Here is a 20,587-nt window from a genome sequence, read left to right as displayed (position 1 = left end):
GGCTGTGTGTGCAGTGAGTAAGTCAGTAAGGTAAAACAAAAGGGGAGGAACCAATTACGCTGGAATAAAGCTAGGCATCTTGTGACAAACAGCACTTCCCCAACCGCACAAATTTCTTATCCATTTCTTTTTTAATGCAACACTAAGGTACGCCATGTTAATTCTGACTTCAGAATATTGTGCTACCAGAATTTTACATACAAAATATTGAGGACAGAAATATTCAGAAGGTAATTGGTAAGTACAGATTTACTAGTCTTAACTTCAGACTCTGTATTTTGGTCCTCAGTATTTTGGCAGCATGATGTTTCTGTAATAGATGTTTCTACATACAACCAACATGGATGAGTGTGCTAATATACTGCAGCTTGTTCTTTGGACCAGTATAGCCAAACTACTGGACCGGAAGTCAGTTATTCAGGATCATGTATTGTTGTGGTTCAGTATTTAAGGAGAATATCACTTTTCTCAGCAATAAAGCTTTACTTTAACATTTTTGCAAATCAATGATATCCCTGGTTAGTTTTATTAAAAAAAAAAAAATCCACTAATGTTTCTCTGTCAGCCCACATAATTGATTTGGGAATAGGTGGGACAAGTTGATTCTCATACAGGAAAGGTCGATTTCTGTTGCATTTTGTCCCACAGACAAGTAGATTATTTATAAAGTTCCACACCCATGTAAAGTTACACTTTGTCCACCAGTGATATTAATTCGATTTAACAATCCTGACAGATTCTTTAGATACCTTACAATACAAGCTTTAGTAGTACCATTCAGACGTTAGTAGGGCTGAGGTGTCAGCGTGTAACTCTGTCCTGCCAATGGGTCTAACTAGGCTTTGCATAGTAAAAATAGACAATTGTAAAAATACATGTTTCACTTTTTAACTTATAGCACCCTGCCTTAGGGTTTTTAGGCCTAAAGTAGAGGTGACTTACATATATTAAAAAGGGATGTTTGGGCTCTGTGATCACCTTTAATGGAAAAGTCAAGTTTGCAGTTTAAAACTGCCCTTCCGGTCTGCAGCACAAACTGGGAGCCATGTTTTACCTTGTCCCAGTCCATTACAGGCCCTGGGTACCACGGTACCATTTACTAGGGATTTACAAGTAAGGTAGGCCATGCCAATTGAGGACAAGCCAATAAAATACACAACTTTTAAGGGTCAGAGAACATCCACTGACTCCTGTTTAGCAGAGCTTAGGGCATTTCAGAGCTATTAAAACAGTACCTAGTAGTCAAAAAGCCTGTTTCCTTACGGTTAACAATTGCAAGGCCTGTCAATTAAATGCCTATCTTAACGAATATTCCATAAATATTGCTTTGAAACAGAAGATAGGAGAGTCAGCAGCTTTGCTGGTCGCTGGAGCACACACTGCTGCTTTTCATCAAACTACTCCTACTCAGTAGGTGTAGCCATATTGGTAAGACAAGACATGCAATGTAGACAACTTCACACTGAATTGGACACATATGTGCCTAATAATTATCCAGGGTATCCTTGGCATTGAGCAAGTTAAATTATTAAACATATAAGGGCCCAACTTTGATGATATTGCATTCTTCTCAGAAATAGCAGCTAGACTGACAGTGGTCAACCCACATATAATATCCTGGTCCGGCAATTTTAACACCATACTGCTCCCTGACAAGGACGGCACGAGCATTAGTGGCCACAGGCACACTCAAGCTCATACTGAGTTAATCTGATACCGCAAATCAAATTGGTGGATATATTCTGTACCATGCATCCTACTACCAGAAAGTATTAGTTCTATTCATAATCCCTCTTCCAGATTAGACTGCTGCCTGGGATGTAGAGACCTTACAGGATGTGTAGACTATCTTGCACGTACTCATCAGTCCTACTCAAATTGAAGGTATCAGTTTTTGTACTAGAACACAGAAAGTGGGGGCTGCATCCGGCAGAACTACTTGGCCCGATGTTTTGTAAAGAAGTAAGTTTAACCATTCAATCCTATTTCATAGAAAATCAAGACTCTGTAGCAACATACCCCCACTTAATGGGAAGCACTCAAATTAGTTATAAGAGGGGAATGTATCTCAAAAGGCCAAGGTATCTTTAAATCTGTGTCAAAATCCCAATAAATAGAAATGGAGACCAAAGGTAAGAAGATGGAATATTCTACGAGTCATGACTCAGCATTACTACCAGTGCTTAACCTTAAAAGGCCTGATTTCTGGGAGGAAACAGACAGAGCTATCAAATATCTTGGTAAGCACTCAGCAGTCAGGAGATATGGTGAGTGGGAGCATCCAGAAAGCCCTCTAGTGGAACTGATCTGCCCACCCTGCGTGTCCTTGGATGTACTGCAGATAAAGACACATGCCACTGGTGTGGTAAACAGCCATGTGGATATCCTAAATGCATTCAAAGAGGTCTAGCCTGACCTACATATAACCAAAGATAACCCCAACCACATCCAACATCCGTGAATACCTTAGTAGAGCAACTTTGGTGGAGCTGGAAGGTAGGCAGCACAGACCTCTAGTGCCCCTAACTTTACTGCTGTAGATTGGAGGAGTGTTTAAAACTGAGAAAAATAGGTCTGACCCAGATAAGGGCAGATCCCTTGTGGAGTTTTATAAAAAGAGAACTCTGAAGGGCTGGCCCCTTTGCTACTTTAAGACAAGCGCATGGGCATACGCCCCAAATCACTGGGTGAAGATGTGGTAATCACTTTGCTGAACTTGACAAGCCACCACATGCCTTTAAATCATACAGAACCCTCCCTCTAACATGCATGGACAACAAGATACATGATAAAAACATTTAAAACAGATTGCTCCCCTTGTTACTTGCACTGGTCTACTATGACCATTACGAAATGGTTGCCCTCCCTAAATTAATGTACCTCTTCTAGAACATCCAAATCTCTCTAAAATAAAGCTTTTTTTGATCAGTTGAGATCTCGGATGGTCAGGTGGACTTGGGCAAGTAAACAACACAAAATCGCCTGGTGCAAACGGCAGATACCATACAATAGGCCGGAATTTGCTTCTCCACACTTGGATTTATATATTTGACAGCACAGGCCCAGTATGCACACCAATTGTACCACCCTATGTGTCATGGCCCACACTAGATCTAGAGACAGGGCTTGTAGCTCCCACCTCATTGCTCACTGCTCGATCTAATCCCCACTGCCCAACCATAGAGATCCATACGGTGGAATGGACTAGGTGTACTTGGTCCCGACTTGCGTCATTGTCAAATATCCAGGAACTATATTCTCCACATATGCCGCTGTCCCATCAGCCCAGAATGCCCTTGGCCTTTAACCCTGGGGTAATTAAATACCTGAGGAGGGGTAGTTGAGGACAGTGGGTGACGTACTCCCCAGTGGACCTTTCCTAACATACACAGACTTCCTTCATGGCAATCACAGCACATTGACAGACACTTGTTTATCAATGCCTGAGGTGCTCTATAAAAGAATTATTCCCTACGATGTACGAAAAACACCGTGAGTGACAGTTGCTCACTCTGGTTGCTGTAAACCCTTGGGCAGCTCTGTTGATTACACATATGTATAATTGCACACTAAAGGCCTCATTAATGGGATTTTGGCGTAGGGCAGCGTGTTGTGTGGCAAGTCACCTTGCTGAGCTACGCCAAAGTGAAAGGACAGAAATGCACTGTATTTACGCAATACTGTGCATTTCTGTCCTTTAGCCCATGTTGGCGTATTTCTGCACCCTAGAGCCAATGCAGGTACCCTTGCACCCTTGGTGAGTGTGCTGTCCACAGGATTGGGCCACCTTCCTGCACAAAAACAATCCATAGAGGCGGTTCCTCTCTGTGGACATAGAAAGAGGAAAAAACGCGGAGAAAAATATATTACTCCACCTTCCGCCTGGGGAATCGTATGTTTTTTATGCATTCCCAGGTTTACAGGTCCTTGTAAATCTGGGAATGCAGATGGGAGCTGCATGGGAGCACCCACTGCAACACCCATGGAACGCCTCTCTTACGTAGAGTAAGGCGATGCAGTGTATTACGCTGTGTTGTCTTACTCAAGATCTGGGAGGCCACTCAAAGCTATGCAATGTGGCTTTGCATGGCTTCATAAATCTGACTTGGAGCCTTGCGTCACATATGTACAATTTTGCGCTGTGCAAATATGACAGGTCTCCTAAATATGCCCCTAAATGACAAATTAGAGCACGACTTGAGGGCATACGATTACAGACTCGCAGTGGTTGTATTGTTGACAGCATATTACAAATGTTTCCCCCAAATGGTAAATTCAGACTGATTCACCTTAAGTTTATTCATAAAGCCTATTACACACCTGCTGGCTTGTTGCTCTATGGGCTAGCAAATATTGCTTACTGCTGGAGATGTAATGCTCCAGATGCAGACTTGCTGCACATAGTTTGGTCCTACCCCTTCCCAATTTAGGCAGACAGGAACATAATACTGGAGGTGGTGAAGTAAATTATTGGTGTGCAATTTCCACTATCCCCACTGTTTGCTGTCCTGGGATAGATGAAAGAAATTCTCAACCCATGCTGCAACTTGTTGATATTGTGCTAATACTGTGCAAACAGAGTAACTGTGTTGGCGGAAGATGACTGCACCCACCCTTGCGGGCTGGCTGAGAGAGAGACAGGGCTACCTGCAGTGAACACTGGTGCTTCCAGAACTCTCCTCGTGTGCTGCTTGAACTCATGATATATGGGTATATGAGAGTCCATCTGCGAACCTACCTTGCTGAAATGATGCCATAATTATGTAACTTTATTGGATGAATACTATGTATGATTGGGCACTACGCTTTCAGTTTGGCAATTGCGCATATGGGGTGGGAGGGAGGCTGTAGCTGATTTGTCACACATGATTGTACATGCTACCACTCAGCTGAACTATGGTAAGCTATTAAGAGATCGTGGATTGCACTCTATTTTCTTGTATTATGCCGCTCTGTTATTGTTAAAAATCGTAAATAAAATTAAAAAATAATGCATGAACATTTAACAGCCCACTAACACTCCTTTGATAGTCTGCAGAGTGAAGAACCTATTGGGGGTTGCATTAAAGCAAACCTGAGAACTACAAGAAACATACTACCTACGGACAGGAGAATCTGTCCTATTGCATTTGTGAAGTGACAGGTGAACTGTGAGACAGGCAACCTCATGGTCCGCAAAGGAATGTGCAACTTATGGACCGCAAGCGTTTTAAAGCTACAACTAAAAGGCAGAGGCTGGTTTATTGGTTTGCTGCCAGAAGGTTAGGATTCAATAGCTCATCTAGTTTTGAAAATATGCCTGTCTGTTATACCTGTACTCAGAAGGTTAAATAGAACCTCGTTTTTTTTATTTTTAAATCAATCCTGTAACTGGGTTTTCTCAAATATCGGACTTTTCTAAATACTGAAAGCGATACTGCAAACATAATTAAGATTTCCTCATTCTAAATGTTTTAACTGTGCACAAATTTTCTACTTTACAAGTGCAGAAAATGTAAAAAATGTATATCCATAGAGTGTAAAATACCTTTGTCCTCCACTTCTGCAAGCACGTCAACTAAATAGTTCAGTGGCAGAAACATCACGCAAGTTGCTGAAGTTTCAATTGTGGATCGTCGGTAGAGCTGAGAATAAATACACAGGCATTTACTCGTCAAATCAGCATAAGCATGCGTGCTTTCCACAGACCAACAAATATCTACTACTGCACCTCTTTTGTCCAGCGTTTCTCCAGCAAGCGCTTCACATAGTTTGTTGCGAAAAAATGAGAGCTAACCGGATGGTCCCACAACTGGTACGCTTTTTCACACAATGCCTAAACAGGAGGAAAAAGACATGTATTTAGTTCTTTACAACATTCATTTTAAATTACGTTACAGGAGAGAGGACGTTAATTTCAAAACTCTCGAGACTTAAACAGCCAAGCCAGGATGTCCTCAGAAGAGGCACTCCCCTCTCATGCTCCAGGATATCTTTCGCTCTGCTCCCTTGCAGAACTCGCAGATTTGGTTATCACTGCAGAGGTCTTGCGTAACAAGGACCAGGAAACCGAGTGGATGGAGTTCAAAAGACTCATCACTTTAACTCCACTACGGGGGTAAACTACTGTACCCCTTGTGATACCGCCAAGTGACCACTAGCTACCCCTCCAACCAGACAAGGACTGGAGTCCTCAAACAGCAGTATAAATAAATCCCAAGCAACGGGAGTAACATCTCACCAACGTGCTTATGTAAAATCCAAGACAATAATACTTTAGCACCAAACGTTATCACCATTTAGATAAGAAAGGTGAAAACTGCAAACAAACACGTAGGAACCCAAATCATTCCAAAACAAGTGAATGGTCAGAGATTGGACATCATTTAACTAGTTGCCTAATCAAAGACGAATTCGCACGTAAGAGTATTATGACCCATTTACGAACCGTGAAGCTTTTTAAAGGCAGCTTCGGCATTAATAATGGTGTCCGATGTACGAGCAAACGACCAAAAAATAATACCAAAAAGCCCAGAACCAAATTCTGGAACTAAGCAAAATGGAAAACGGTAAAATGACTGCTTACAGTAAAAAATTACCTGCTATTTGATTTAGGTGATGAAGTGTGGAAATATGCACAAAATTAGGATTTTTATACTGGTGAGTGTCAATGTTAATGCGCAACCTTTATAGAGTTGTGGCAACAGACTGTTGAATGGCTGGGAGTGGAGCAGGCCTAACCTAGTAAGTTAGCCTCAGTTTGATGCAACAAGCCTTCTTTACGCGGGGTAGGGCACACAAAACTTTGTCCAAACCATACGGTGTGGCTTGGATATCAAATATCAGAATGCCCAATTCTGTATATTATTTAAGAGACAACAAGCGGGAATGTGATAGGTGTCTATGCCACTGTGTGTTTTGAGGCATGTAGCAGTACTGCCACACTGAAAACTGATAAAAGTACAATTATGTAATTAAGTACACCACACATGAATTGTTTGAATTTCCACTTTGAAATACTGAAGTATAAGGAGGAACCCATTAATGCTGCCAGGGGATGTCCTCGCAAGCACTCTAGGATTTGTGGACAATGGTGGGCATCTAAAGCTGACACATGCATAATGAGATATACAATGCTGCAATGATATCACGATAGCTGAATAGATACAAAAGATGTGCATGCTGGATGCATTTCTTCTGTTTTGTTTACTTTGTGCAGTAAAAGTAATAACGTTTATTATAAAAATAGTAAAGTACAAAGCCACAAAATATATTCATTGAAATATGTGCCAGAAAATGTAATACACTTACCTCAGGAAGTCGAACTACAATACTGAACTTCAGATTTTCATTTTTTTCACTGTTGTCCAGATCTACAAGACAAAACAAAAATCGCTTTAACGCCAAGGCTCTATCCAATAAAACAAATCACGTGAATTGTGTACAACATGAAAGGGTTGTACCATATAACAATAGCGTCTTCGTAAAAGAGCTGCAATAAATTGAAAAAAGAAAAAATATTATGATTCCAATGGTTCACGTTCTCAAACACATCATTGAAGAACTCGTCCCGCAGTATGTACCGGCTTGACTGAAGCACGACCTAGTAACTCATGATGAAAGTAACATTTTACTCCACTAATTCTCAGCAGTTATCTAGCGAACACCATCCAGTTTCTCTGAGTCCTGGTAGCTTATGGAAGAAGTTTCAAGGGATCTCGCCGAACCACGAGGGGGTGCAAAAAGGACATCTGCATAGGTGGGGAACAATGCAGGGCCCTCCCTCAAATCCTTCCCATCACACTGCCGCCATTACAATCTACTGATGTTTGGGGAGTGGCAAGAATGCCCTGCATTGGATCATTAGCTTTACGCACGCCTCATTTCCATTCTGACTGTGAGGAGATGGAAACTACTTCCTGTACTGGTTTGGCACTGAACCACGGGCACAAGCCCGTACATTATCTCAAGAAGGCCCATTTCCTTATTGATGCAAAATAAGCTAATTCCTTTACACCTTTTCCCATGACTCCTTAATGTCACTTTAAGACCAATGTCCTGGCTTCTCTTTCCAACAGAGAACAACCTACCTTTGTTTTGACCTCTGTTTTTTCTTCCTTAGTTTGGTTTCCAAACAGTTCCTGAGAAAGGAGAAGGGCAGCAACCAGAGCACCTGTCGGAAATTATAGCCTTCTCCCTCTCTGTCCACCCCCTTCCTAAAGAGCACATACTTACCATTTTTACCTGCTTCCCACTGCCCATACAAATATGAATGCATGCAGCAATCCGAGCATCTGCTGGAAACCATGGTCTTCTCTCTGACTGAGGGGATGGCAGGAGTATTTATAGCCTTTTGACCTCGGATCGCAACTTTTGGCAGACTGCCCTTGTTTCCTATTAGGATACACTCTCAGAAGCCCCGCCACTCTCCTCAGTTGGTTTCCATTGGGCACATGAACGAGCGGGGTTGCCCTGGTCACACCCCTCAAAAAAGACCAAGCCATTGTATGGGCTCAGCATTCCATTTACTTTCTCCATGGTGCATATCTGAGTCGCTTCCCATTCCATATCCCAGAGAACTCCTTGCTGAAAACCGATAGATATGAATAGAAGGGTTACAAGCATTTGCAATGCAATGGGTCTCACGTTTGCTCGAGTTAGAGCTGTTAATGTTGTAAATTCCTAACTGGACTCTTCTTGCCACTTAAATTGAAAAGTAAAAGTAAAACAGTTGCTGATTCAAAGCGTCATGGCCGCCACCATGAGCATGAGCACGAAGGAGAGAGACAAAAGGAAAAAGAAGTTCTCTCACAGCGAAACATATCGACAATCGTGCAATTATCCATGTAACACTGTTGATGACCAAGGCGGTAACTAAACCGCCCCTAGCAGTGAAAAATGTAAAAGATTTACCAATGATAACAAAGGATTTTTGAAAGCCAAGCTCCCGAACAAGTGATAGTGATGGGCGTGCGGTGGGCATGGTTAAAAGCCCACCAATAGATTACAACAGGTCAGAGCGCTTGCACTCGACCTAAAAACGGCTGTTCCTGCAGCCCCTCTATAAGAAGTGCTTTACCCACCTGTGCCTCCACATTTGGATGACTATATGCATACCTGTTTCATACCTCAGCTGGGATGGGGATTTAACATATCCTCCATCTTGGAGCATCTGCTGCACATATGTATAGGTATGAATAAATACGGTATTTTTATAGCACAAACCTAGCCAAAAAGTAGCAGAGCGTGGTACAGGGTAATAGATAAAAAAAGAGTCAATGGGTGATAGCAGAGGTAGCTGGATTATGGATGGTTGATGCATTCATTCTTCAAAATGATACTGGGATGTTCCTTATCCTGAATGCAAAGCTATAAAAGGTCTCTAACTATAAGTGGCCTGCTACCTTATAATTGGCCATGGGTGTGCAGAGAACCAGAAGAGATGGTGAGCTTGCATTCAAGATAAGCAGGGTGCTGGTGGTGATGGCTTTGTACATGATGCAGCTTGTTTTGAAGACAGTGCAGATTGGCAAGGTGAGCCAATGGTGCTCCATAAAGATGGTGATGATGTGATCATACTTCTTCCTGCAGCGTGTAGAATAATATTAAAGGGTGCCAGTGTGGAGTCTGGAAGGCTGCAAAGCACCATCCAGACATCAAAGTACAAAGGCTTGAACAGCTTTTCTGACGTCGCTTTCTAGGAGAAATGGTTTACGTTTCTTCAGAAGAGAGCGAGCTAGGTACCAAGTCACTTTGATTTTTGGCAATGTATTCCTTGAGATTAAGGTTGGTATCCAGAAATATTTCCAAGTGACTTGGCATTCAGTTAAAGTTGGTGTTCGAAGCCATCAAGGTTCATGTCATTGAGACAGATTTGTACTGTTTCTTGTTCTTGGTGAATGACAATAATTCTGTCTTGGTTGAGCTGAGCTTCAGGTAAGAACAGAACATCCAGGTCTGGACAATGTGCAGGCAATGCCTGAGGTGCTGGATGTCTGAAGCACAGAAGACTTTCAACTAGAGTTGTGCGCTGTGAGAAAACAGGGCTGATTGCAAAGGCCCCCTAACTTTTTGCCCCCATTTCCCACTTTTTGCTGGTGTTTTCCTGACTCTGATGGTGCCCTGGGTACTGCTAACCAGTCCCAGGGCCTGTGTAAAATCAATATGCAAATTAGGCTAATTATAATTGGCTAAGTTAACCTACCTATAAGTCCCTAGTATATGGTAGGGCATATGTAGGTTTAGGGACCACAGCATAGGTAGTGTTCCCATAGGTGCACTGCTGAGGTGCCCAGTGTCATTTTAAAGGCAGGCCTGCCTTGCTGGCTGCTTTTAAATTAAAGTTATATGCAAATTCGACTTTGGAATTAAAAGTACTTCCAAAGTCTTAAACTACCTTATTTTTACATAAAAGTCACCCCTAAGGTGTGCCCTATGTGCCCCTAGGGCTGGGTGCCACGTAACTATAAGCAGGGACCTTATAAAAGTAATTTTATAAGCCCTGGTGAGGTAAAAACAGCCAAATTCGTTTTTTCCCTCATTGTAGTGAATGGCCTTCATAGACTAGAATGGGGAGACTTTATTTTAATTTTGAAAGTCCCCTTAAGTAATGGATACCATGAGTTTGGTCAAATTAATTGTAATAATAAATCCCACAACTTCCAGTTGTTGGATTTAATATAACTTGTTCAGGTAAAGAGTTTTAGACTTTACCTGAAAAGTTGCCAATTTCAGCCAGGCTGCCTTGATGAGGTGTGAAGTGGCCTGGCTTCACACAAAGAGATGTGCCTGTGGCAGGGAATTTCCCTCAGCAGATGGTGAGGCAGGAAGGGGGAGGGCTGCCAAACTGGTCTTAAAAAGGCAGAGAAGGACATTTGGAGCACCCCAGCAACACCCCCACATCCTGCAACCCCAGACAACTAGGTGCCCCCTTGATTAGATTAGGAGAGGGCAGGAGAGAGGTGTGTTTATGATTTTTAGCCACACCAGTGGGTGGGCTCAGCCAGATGTAACCTCCAAAAATCAGATTCAGCCATGATGGATTTTTGAAGAATGTTGCCTCCTGGGATTGCTTTTTGCCACACTTCCCAGGACGTGGTCATCACAGGGGGAAGGACCCTGCACCTGATTGGAGAATCAGGACCCCCTGATTTTCATCCAGGAGCAAGGATAAAACTGGCGGACCTGCAACCACACCTCAGTTCCCTACCAGATCCCCATCAGATTCCAACAAGGAAGAACCAAAGGAAAAGAAGGACTGCCCTGCTGGACCCCTGGGCCTGCACCTGGAACCTGCACTCAGAAGGACTGCACCAGCTGCACACTTGGGCATCACCACAAGAAGGACTTTGCCTGGCTTCAACTGGTTCAAGTAGGGACTCCCTGTTTGCTACAGGTGAAAAATTTCTAACCATAGTCCCCTGCACCAACTCCTGAAGAAATCAACCAGCTGACCACTGCCCAGTGGCCAAAAAGGAGTGTGCGCCAGGTGCACTCTGGGAGTTATAGTCCACACCCCCAAGGGTCATCTCAGAGCTTCTGGACCCTTGGGGTGAGCTGTGAACCCCAAAAGAACCTTAAAGGAACATCTGGGAGAAGACCCAGAAGTCTGTAGAACTTTTGAAAAAAAAGCTCCATAGAGGGACCGACCCACCGCAGCAACTCTAGCCGGCTTGCTTCAACCGCGACCCGGCCTGATTTGCAGGTTCGTCCCGGTGAAGAAAATCTCCAAGAAAGAGACTAAGTCCAAACGTACAAAGTTGACTGGGACCTCCCAGCCAGCGTATCCGAGGATGGCTCCAAGGACATCGTTTCAAGATCCAGGTTTACCCCGGTCAAAGGATTTTCACCTCAAAAAAGAGACTAAGCCTGAAGGTAAAAAGTTGACCAGGATCTCCCAGCCAGCGTATCCGAGGAGGGCTCCAAGGACGTCGGATCAAGATCCAGTTTTACCCCGGTCGAAGGATTTTCACCTCGAAAAAACGACTAAGTCCGAAGGTAATAATTTCCACTGAGGGCTCCCGCAACGCGTATCCGGAGAAGAGTTCCAGGAGGTCGGATTGGACTGGCAAGTTCATCCCGCTGAAGAAAATCTTCAGAAAAGAGACTAAGGGGGTGATTCTAACATTGGCGGGCGGCGGAGGCCGCCCGCCAATGTTCCCCCTCCAAAATACCGCTCCGCGGTCAAAAGACCGCTGAGGGTATTTTGGGATTTGCCCTGGGCTGGCGGGCGGCCGCCAAAAGGCCGCCCGCCAGCCCAGGGCAAATCGACCTTCCCACGAGGACGCCGGCTCCGAATGGAGCCGGCGTAGTGGGAAGGTGCGACGGGTGCAGTTGCACCCGTCGCGTATTTCAGTGTCTGCTAGGCAGACACTGAAATACTTTGTGGGGCCCTCTTACGGGGGCCCCTGCCGTGCCCATGCCATTGGCATGGGCACGGCAGGGGCCCCCAGGGGCCCCGCGGCACCCCCTACCGCCATCCTGTTCCTGGCGGGCGAACCGCCAGGAACAGGATGGCGGTAGGGGGTGTCAGAATCCCCCATGGCGGCGCAGCAAGCTGCGCCGCCATGGGGGATTCTAAGGGCAGCGGTAAACCGGCGGGAGACCGCCGGTTTACCCTTTCTGACCGCGGCCAAACCGCCGCGGTCAGAATGCCCTGCGGGGCACCGCCGGTCTGTCGGCGGTGCTCCCGCCGACCCTGGCCCCGGCGGTCTGAGACCGCCGGGGTTAGAATGAGGGCCTAAGTCCGAAGGGAAACTTTTGACCGAGGCCTCCCGCAAGCTGTAGCCGAGCAGGGCTCCATCGCGGTCGGCCTTAAACTTTGACTTTGCCCCGGTCGAGGTGCGACCAGCTTGGTGCTTTTTGTTTCTAGGCACTAGAAAACAATAATTCTTGAAAAATTCACCGGTTCCCCTTATCCGATGTTATTCTTTTTTGTGTCATTTTAAAGATAAAAATATAATCTATTTTTATAAATTGGTTTTGGATTTTTAAACTGTTTCCTGTGTTTTATTTAATTACTGTTTTGTGATATTTGAATGCTTTACACTCTGTCTCCTAAGTTAAGCCTTGTCGCTCATTGCCAAGCTACCAAGGGTTGAGCTGGGTTTAATTTACTGAGACCTAAGTGGAGGTTAGTGGCCTATTGCTAAGTGTAGGTACCTACCTGCCCTTACCAATAACCCATTTTCCAACATGCGCTCCATCAACATAATGGTGAAACTTGACTCTTTTACCTATAAGCAGAGTACCAAACTGCTCCATGTAGAGGTTGAAGTTGACAAGAGACGGTATGTAGCCTGGAGGACTCTACAGGTGATATGGATCGTTTGAGATCGGGACGTGTTTATGTGACCAAACTGGTGTCAGTTGGAATGGTAGGAGAACCAGTGAAAGACCTTGCTAGTGAGTCCCATTAGAAGACTCCAGGGTGCATTTGAGTGTCGGATGGTTGACTGTGTTGAAAGCAGGTGAGAGATCCAGGAATATCAGGAGGAGATACCAGGATGCACTGAGGCATGCAGGTGCCAGACCCTTATTCTACTATTCACCTCCACTGTGCCAACTGCAGGATGCCTGCATCACTGCAGGATTGTGGTGCGCCGACTCTGGAGTTCTCCTTAATGGATGGGTCAGTGACCGATTTCTCTCTTTCCTGCATTCTGGGCCTCGCTCAGCAGCGAGGAAGTGTCGCTTCATCAAGTAATACCAAAGTGTCGTTCCCTGCCTCCTTAATCATGAGGCACTCCTTCTCAACTTGTAGGATAAGATATTTTGGGGGTTATTACAACATTGGCGGTAAAAGGCGCTTACCGCCGTGCAGAAGACCGCCAATACACCGCCGCGGCCGCGGAATTCCGCCACAGCTATTATGACACACAGCTCGGAATCCGCCGAAATTCAGACACCCACAAAACTCCGCCACACCAAAGGTCAGTGATAAACTGGCGATAACAAAACCGCCACCTCTACGCCAACAGAAACACGCCCATGCTATTACAACCCACGAATTCACGCAGCGGTCATTCAACCACGGTATTCCATTGGCGGTACACACCACCGCGCTCATAATACACACACTTCTACAAAACACCGCCACATTGGACATTTCGAAATACACACACCTGATACATGTACACACACCACTCCCACACACCCAATACTATATAAAACACACACCCACATCACCCACAAACACCTACGACCAAAAAAATCACGAACGAAGGCCAGAGAGAGAGCACAGAATAGACAACCCCAGCACACAGAGGCACACAACACCATCACCCACACAACATCCATGCACAAAACACCACACATCACTACACATCACCACACACATCACCACACACATCAACACATACATCACACACACCACCCCATGTCACGCCAAAGACACCCCCGCTTCTCCGAGGAGGAGCCCAGTGTCATGGTGGGGGAAATCATCCGGGTAGAGCCACAGCTATTTGGATCACAGGTACAGCACACATCAATAGCCAGGAAGATGGAGCTATGGCGCAGAATAGTGGACAGGGTCTACGCCGTGGGGAGGACATCAGGAAGAGGAGGAACGACCTATGGGGGAAGGTGCGTTCAACGGTCTCCAGGCACAACATCGCAGTACAGCGGACTGGCGGCGGACCCCCACCTCCTCCCCCACAACTAACAACATGGGAGAAGCAAGTCTTGACCATCATGCATCCAGAGGGTCTCGGAGGAGTCGGTGGAGGATGGGACACTGGTAAGTCAAATCTTAACTATCATATCCCCCACCCTACCTGCATGCTATCACACACCCCCACTATCACACCCTCCCCATCACTCCAACTCCTCACTAATGTACTAATAACACAAACCACCCATCCCAACACCAAGCCCTGCATGACACAACTAAGCATGGTCACCCCTCACTAAAGCATGCTCACTGCACATACCCAGAACAACCCCCTAACCATCATCACACAAACCCACACACAGGAATGCCTGCACTGGGGTACACAAACACCCACCCATTGCACACCATTACACACACACATGCAATAATCATGCTCTTATGCCCCTGCAGGAACCCGAAGGACCTTCACCACACCAGAGGGTCCAGACAACACCACTCCACCCCCAGAAGAGGCCCACAGTGACGAGAGCAGCTCTGCCCTACTGGATCCTGATGACCAGCCCGGACCATCGTGGGCCTCGGGACAGTTGGTTCCCCTTGCACAGGCACAGCCCAACACTGACCTTCCACCCTCTGGTAACACCAGCACAGCACCCACCCAGCGGGCCCAAACCTCCCTACCCAGGACAGGTAAATCAGCGGTGTGTCCACCATTACAGGGAACCCAGGATAACCCACCACCCCAACAACAACAGGGACCTGGGGGCAGTGGTAGTGGGCACACGGTCCAGGGGGCGGAAGCACAGGAACACAGGGGAACTGGGAGGGCTGCTGTGCGACAGGGGGCGGATAGGCCAAGGGAACCCACTCTCTACGAGGCCCTCTCCTCCATCATGGGAGCATACCACCACTCCCAGGAGATGATGGCCACGGTCCTGGACAAGTTGCAGGAGACCCTGCGCCTGCAGGAGGAACAGTATTTGGGGTTCAGGGAGGAGCTCAGGACCATCAGCTCTGCCTTGGGCACCATCGTAGGGGTGCTGAAGGACATACAGAACACCAGGAGGGACACCGTGGCACTCCAAGGGGCCCCTGACACTAGCCAGGACGATGAACTGCCCACCACCTCCGCCGGCGCTAGTGGACAGGACGCCCCGCCACAGGACCACCACACCAGCACTCCACCTCCTGCAGACAGAGAACCACCCCGCAAGCGGTCCCTGAGATCCAGGAACAGGACAGAGCAAGATGGCAAGACCCCCGCCAGGAAATGAGACCACCCTGTTTTTCCTCCCACTGTCCCACCTTGTTAACCTGTCCAGATTGGAACTGCCCCAGCTCCACTTCCTATGCCCAGATGGGCAGTGCACCTGTGAGACTAATAGACTGGACTCTGCCATGGACATTCCTCCACCATCACCCATCACCATTTTACCACCCCCTCCAATAATTAGCACTTCAATAAACACCCTTGAAACACAAAACAAACTGGAGTCAGTCTGTGATTTAGTAAATATGTATTATCAATGACAGTGTGATAATGCGTTTCCTATTGTAAAGCTAACATACCTATGTCACACATCACAAGTCCTTGAATGATGCAAGCAGATGACACGTTGGTAACCACACCTGTGAAACAGTAATCGAAAGGTACAACTCAGTTACCAAATAGTGGTTGAAACCGACAGACAGGATGGAGGTAGACGTGTGAAAGTTAATGTAATGTAAAACATGAAAATGTTCTCACTTGTGTGTCACTGGAAATATTGCTGTATGACTGACTCCCTGTTGTCGTTGTCTTCTTCCTCAGCTTCCTCCTCATCACTGTCCACAGGGTCCACAGCTGCTACAGTACCGTCATCTGGATCATCCTCCTGCAGAAAAGGCACCTGGTGTCGCAAAGCCAAATTATGGAGCATGGAGCAGGCGAAGATGATCTCGCACACCTTCTTCGGTGAGTAGTATAGGGATCCACCTGTCATATGGAGGCACCTGAACCTGGCCTTCAGGAGGCCGAAGGTGCGTTCGATCACCCTCCTACTCCGCCCATGGGCCTCATTGTACCGTTCCTCTGCCCTGGTCCTGGGATTCCTCACTGGGGTCAATAGCCAGGAAAGGTTGGGGTAACCAGAGTCCCCCAATAGCCATACACAGTGCCTCTGGAGTTGACCCATCATATCAGGGATGCTACTATTATGCAGGATGTAGGCGTCATGCACTGAGCCAGGGAACATAGCATTTACCTGCGAGATGTACTGGTCTGCCAAACATACCATCTGGACATTCATTGAATGATAACTCTTCCTGTTCCTGTACACCTGTTCACTCCTGTGGGGGGGGGGGGGGACCAGAGCTACATGGGTCCCATCAATGGCACCTATGATGACGTTGGGGATATGTCCAAGGGCATAGAAGTCACCTTTCACTGTAGGCAAATCTGCCACCTCAGGGAAAATGATGTATCTCCTTACGTGTTTCAGCAGGGCAGACAGCACTCTGGACAGGACGTTGGAAAACATAGGCTGGGATATCCCTGATGCCATAGCCACTGTTGTCTGAAAAGACCCACTTGCAAGGAAATGGAGCACTGACAGCACCTGCACGTCAGGGGGGATTCCAGTCGGATGGTGGATTGGTGACATCAGGTCTGGCTCCAACTGGGTACATAGTTCCTGGATTGTGGCACGGTCAAACTGGTAGGTGACGATGACATGTCGCTCTTCCATTGTCAACAGGTCCACCAGCGGTCGGTACACCGGAGGATTCCGCCATCTTCTCAAATGTCCCAGCTGACGGTGCCTACGAAGGACAACAGCGACGAATCAGTCATTATTCCTCCAGGTATGTACCCACAGTTGCACACAAAACTACACCACTCACAAAACCCTTCCTGTATGTGTGTTGAGTGTAGGCCTAGCTATGTGTGACGCAGAGGTAAATTAAGCCATGTGGGCCCCTGAAAATGGCGGCTGCCTGACCTCTAAACTGGGACAATGGGATTGTGGGGTAACTGCGCTGGCGTTGCACACCGTCGCGGTAGGCGGTCGTAGACCGCGGCGCAATGCTGCATTGGTTGACATAGGACCCTATGGGACCCAGGAACCAATGAACAGGTGCGCCGGCGGTGATGATGCGCACCGCCGCGGACGTCACCGCCATTTTCTATCTGTTCAATTGCTAGATACCTGACCTTCGACAGGAGAGGACCTACACTGCAAGTGCTGCAGTGACCTCGGTCTGGAAGCGACGATGGCTGCTGCGTCTGGGGAAAGGGCCCCTGCCTTCATTGCACAGGAGTTGGAGAAACTGGTAGGGGTCCTCCCCCAGTACACGCTACTCTACGGTCCTCCAGACCAACAGGTTAGTACACAGGGAGCACGTTGTATGGGCTAGGCCTGGGTGGAGAGGGCTAGGTGGAAGGGGGCAGAGTTCATAGAACATTAATGCATGGGAATGAATGGGCCACATGGCCAGAGTAGGGGCCACATGGCCAGAGTAGGGGCCACTCACAACGACGGTGCAGTTGGTAATGACTGTTCCTCTTTCCTTGTGCATGTCATGTAGGTCAGCGCCCACCAGAAGAGGGACATTTGGCGTGCCATCGCCAAGGAGGTCCGGACCCTGGGGGCCCACCAGAGACGGGGCACCCACTGCCATAAGAGATGGGAGGACATTCGCCGCTGCAGCAACGAGACGGCGGAGGCTCAGCTGGGGATGGCCTCCCAACGTGGGAGGGGTGCCCGTCGCACCATGACCCCCCTGATGTTCCGGATCCTGGCGTTGGCCTACCCGGAGTTGGATGGGCGCTTGAGGGCATCACAGCAGACACAGGGGGTGAGTACAACCTCATTCTGTGGACTTTGCGTGCAGTGGAGGTGTCTGGGTGGGGGAGGTGGGCTGTGGGTGTCCCTAGGCCAGGGCGAGTTCTGTAGTCAAGGCCCCTCCGTAATGTAGGCCATGTGGCACTCTACCCCACCTCAGCAGAGTGCCAAGTCGAGGTATAGTTGCCCCTGTGGCATCCATGTGCGCAGATGTCCACCATTGCCATGTAGGCCATATCCCAGAAATTGCATGTGCAGAGGGCAGGAGCACGGCATAATGCAGGGGGCTGCTGTGTCTGTCTTGTCCATCAACGGTAGCGGTATGCCATGCACTAAAACTCTCTTTCTTCTGTCTCCCCCCCTTTTTCTGCTCTCCCTGTCCTTTTGTACATCAGCATCATCAGGCGGAGGTACAGTGGCACCGGAGCACGAGGGAGCTGGAGGGCATGGAGGGCCACACCACGGACTCTGAATGCACCAGTGGGACGGAGGGCGAGGGGAGCTTCACGTCGGCCACCGGATCACCAAGCAGCGACACAGACTCTTTCGCCGATGGGGGCTCCCTTGTGGTGGCTGCACCATCTGTGCGCCCCACTTCTACAGGTAGAGCCGCCACCTCCCCTACCAGCACTGGCCTCCCAGCAGCCCCTCAGCGTTCGCTCTGTGCCCGCTCACCCAGGAGGGTGGACATCACCTTCGCCCCAGGCACCTCAGGCACTGCCCCAGTCACCCCTGCTGCCCTCAGTGAGGAGGCCATTGACCTCCTCAGGTCACTCACTGTTGGGCAGTCTACCATTGTGAATGCCATCCAGGGTGTAGAACGAGAGTTGCAACACGGTAATGCATTCCTGGAGGGCATTCATTCTGGTCAGGCTGTCCTTCAGCGAACGTTGCAATCTCTGGCCTCAGCACTGATGGCAGCCATTGTCCCTGTGTCTAGCCTCCCCCTCCAACCTCCCCCACCCAGACCCAATCTCCTGTACCCCAGCCCATCCCAAGCACACCTACAGACCAGCATGCACGCAAGTCAGCACACACAGGTCGCTCAAGCAAACATAGGCACCACACAACCCACAGGCACTCACGCAAGCCTCACCCACGTACAGACACAGCAACATCCACTGCCTCCACTGTGTCCCCCTCCTCCTCTTCTCCCTCCTCCCTCCCAGTCTCGTCTACACACACACCTGCATGCACCATGAATCGCACAAGGAGACCCAGCACCACAAGCCACTCACCACCTCCACTCCCATTTACACGTCCCCTGTGTCCTCTCCCAGTGTGTCTGTGACGCCCCCTCCCAAAGTACACAAACGCCGGCAATCACTCACCCAACATCCATCCACCTCACGACAGCCTCCAGTACCTGCACCCAAAACACCTAAAGTGACACCTCTGACAACCACCTCCTCTTCCTCCACTCCCAGGCTCCCTCCAACTACCCATCCCAGTGTTCGTCAGAAACTGTCCCTCTGTAAATTTGCCCCCCCCCCTCCAATTCATCAGTCCCGTTGTAGCGCCTCAGCCAAAAAGCCTCGAATACCAGTGGTGCCTGTTCAAGGTTTGTGGAGTGCACCGGCCACCAGGGCAGGCAGTGTGACCCGGAGCCAAGGCACTGGCAGCCCACCCCCTGTAAAGGCTCTAAAATTGGAGAGTGGACGACGGGACCGTGTGAAGCCTCCTGGTGGGAAAACAACTGACATGGGTTCTAAGGGGATTGGAGAGTCAGCTGTGACTCCACCAAAAGTGGGGAAGGGCCAGAGGAAGTCTGCCAAGCCTGTTGTGAGTGTCACGGCGGAGAAGTGCGCCATCATTTCCGGCGGTCGAGACACAACCACCAGCACCGCCAGAGTCATTGCCCAGGAGGGCCCAAGTATCGTCACTGGTCAGGAGACCACCGCCGGAGTCACAGCCCAGGAGGGCCCAAGTATCATCACTGGTCAGGAGACCACCGCCGGAGTCACAGCCCAGGAGGGCCCAAGTATCGTCACTGGTCCAGAGACCACCGCCAGAGTCATTGCCCAGGAGGGCCCAAGTATCGTCACTGGTCAGGAGACCACCGCTGGAGTCACAGCCCAGGAGGGCCCAAGTATCGTCACTGGTCCAGAAACCACCGCCAGAGTCATTGCCCAGGAGGGCCCAAGTATCGTCACTGGTCAGGAGACCAGCGCCGGAG

General features: G+C 48.2%; 1 protein-coding gene across 1 annotated transcript in view; it reads right to left on the bottom strand.

Moving 5' to 3' along the window:
- The window catches only part of GSAP (gamma-secretase activating protein), a 646,974-nt gene that overhangs the window by 38,451 nt on the left and 587,936 nt on the right, over positions 1 to 20,587 (bottom strand). Inside the window, exons 28-30 of the mRNA XM_069229679.1 lie at positions 7,291 to 7,352; positions 5,711 to 5,815; positions 5,528 to 5,624 (exon numbers count right to left, since the gene is read on the bottom strand). Of these exons, the coding sequence (XP_069085780.1) occupies positions 5,528 to 5,624; positions 5,711 to 5,815; positions 7,291 to 7,352 (264 nt within the window). The remainder of the gene's footprint in view (positions 1 to 5,527; positions 5,625 to 5,710; positions 5,816 to 7,290; positions 7,353 to 20,587) is intronic.

Source organism: Pleurodeles waltl, chromosome 4_1, assembly GCF_031143425.1.
Source record: "Pleurodeles waltl isolate 20211129_DDA chromosome 4_1, aPleWal1.hap1.20221129, whole genome shotgun sequence".
In the NCBI taxonomy this organism is placed as follows: domain Eukaryota; kingdom Metazoa; phylum Chordata; class Amphibia; order Caudata; family Salamandridae; genus Pleurodeles; species Pleurodeles waltl.
This window is presented reverse-complemented; position numbering and strand designations above follow the sequence as displayed.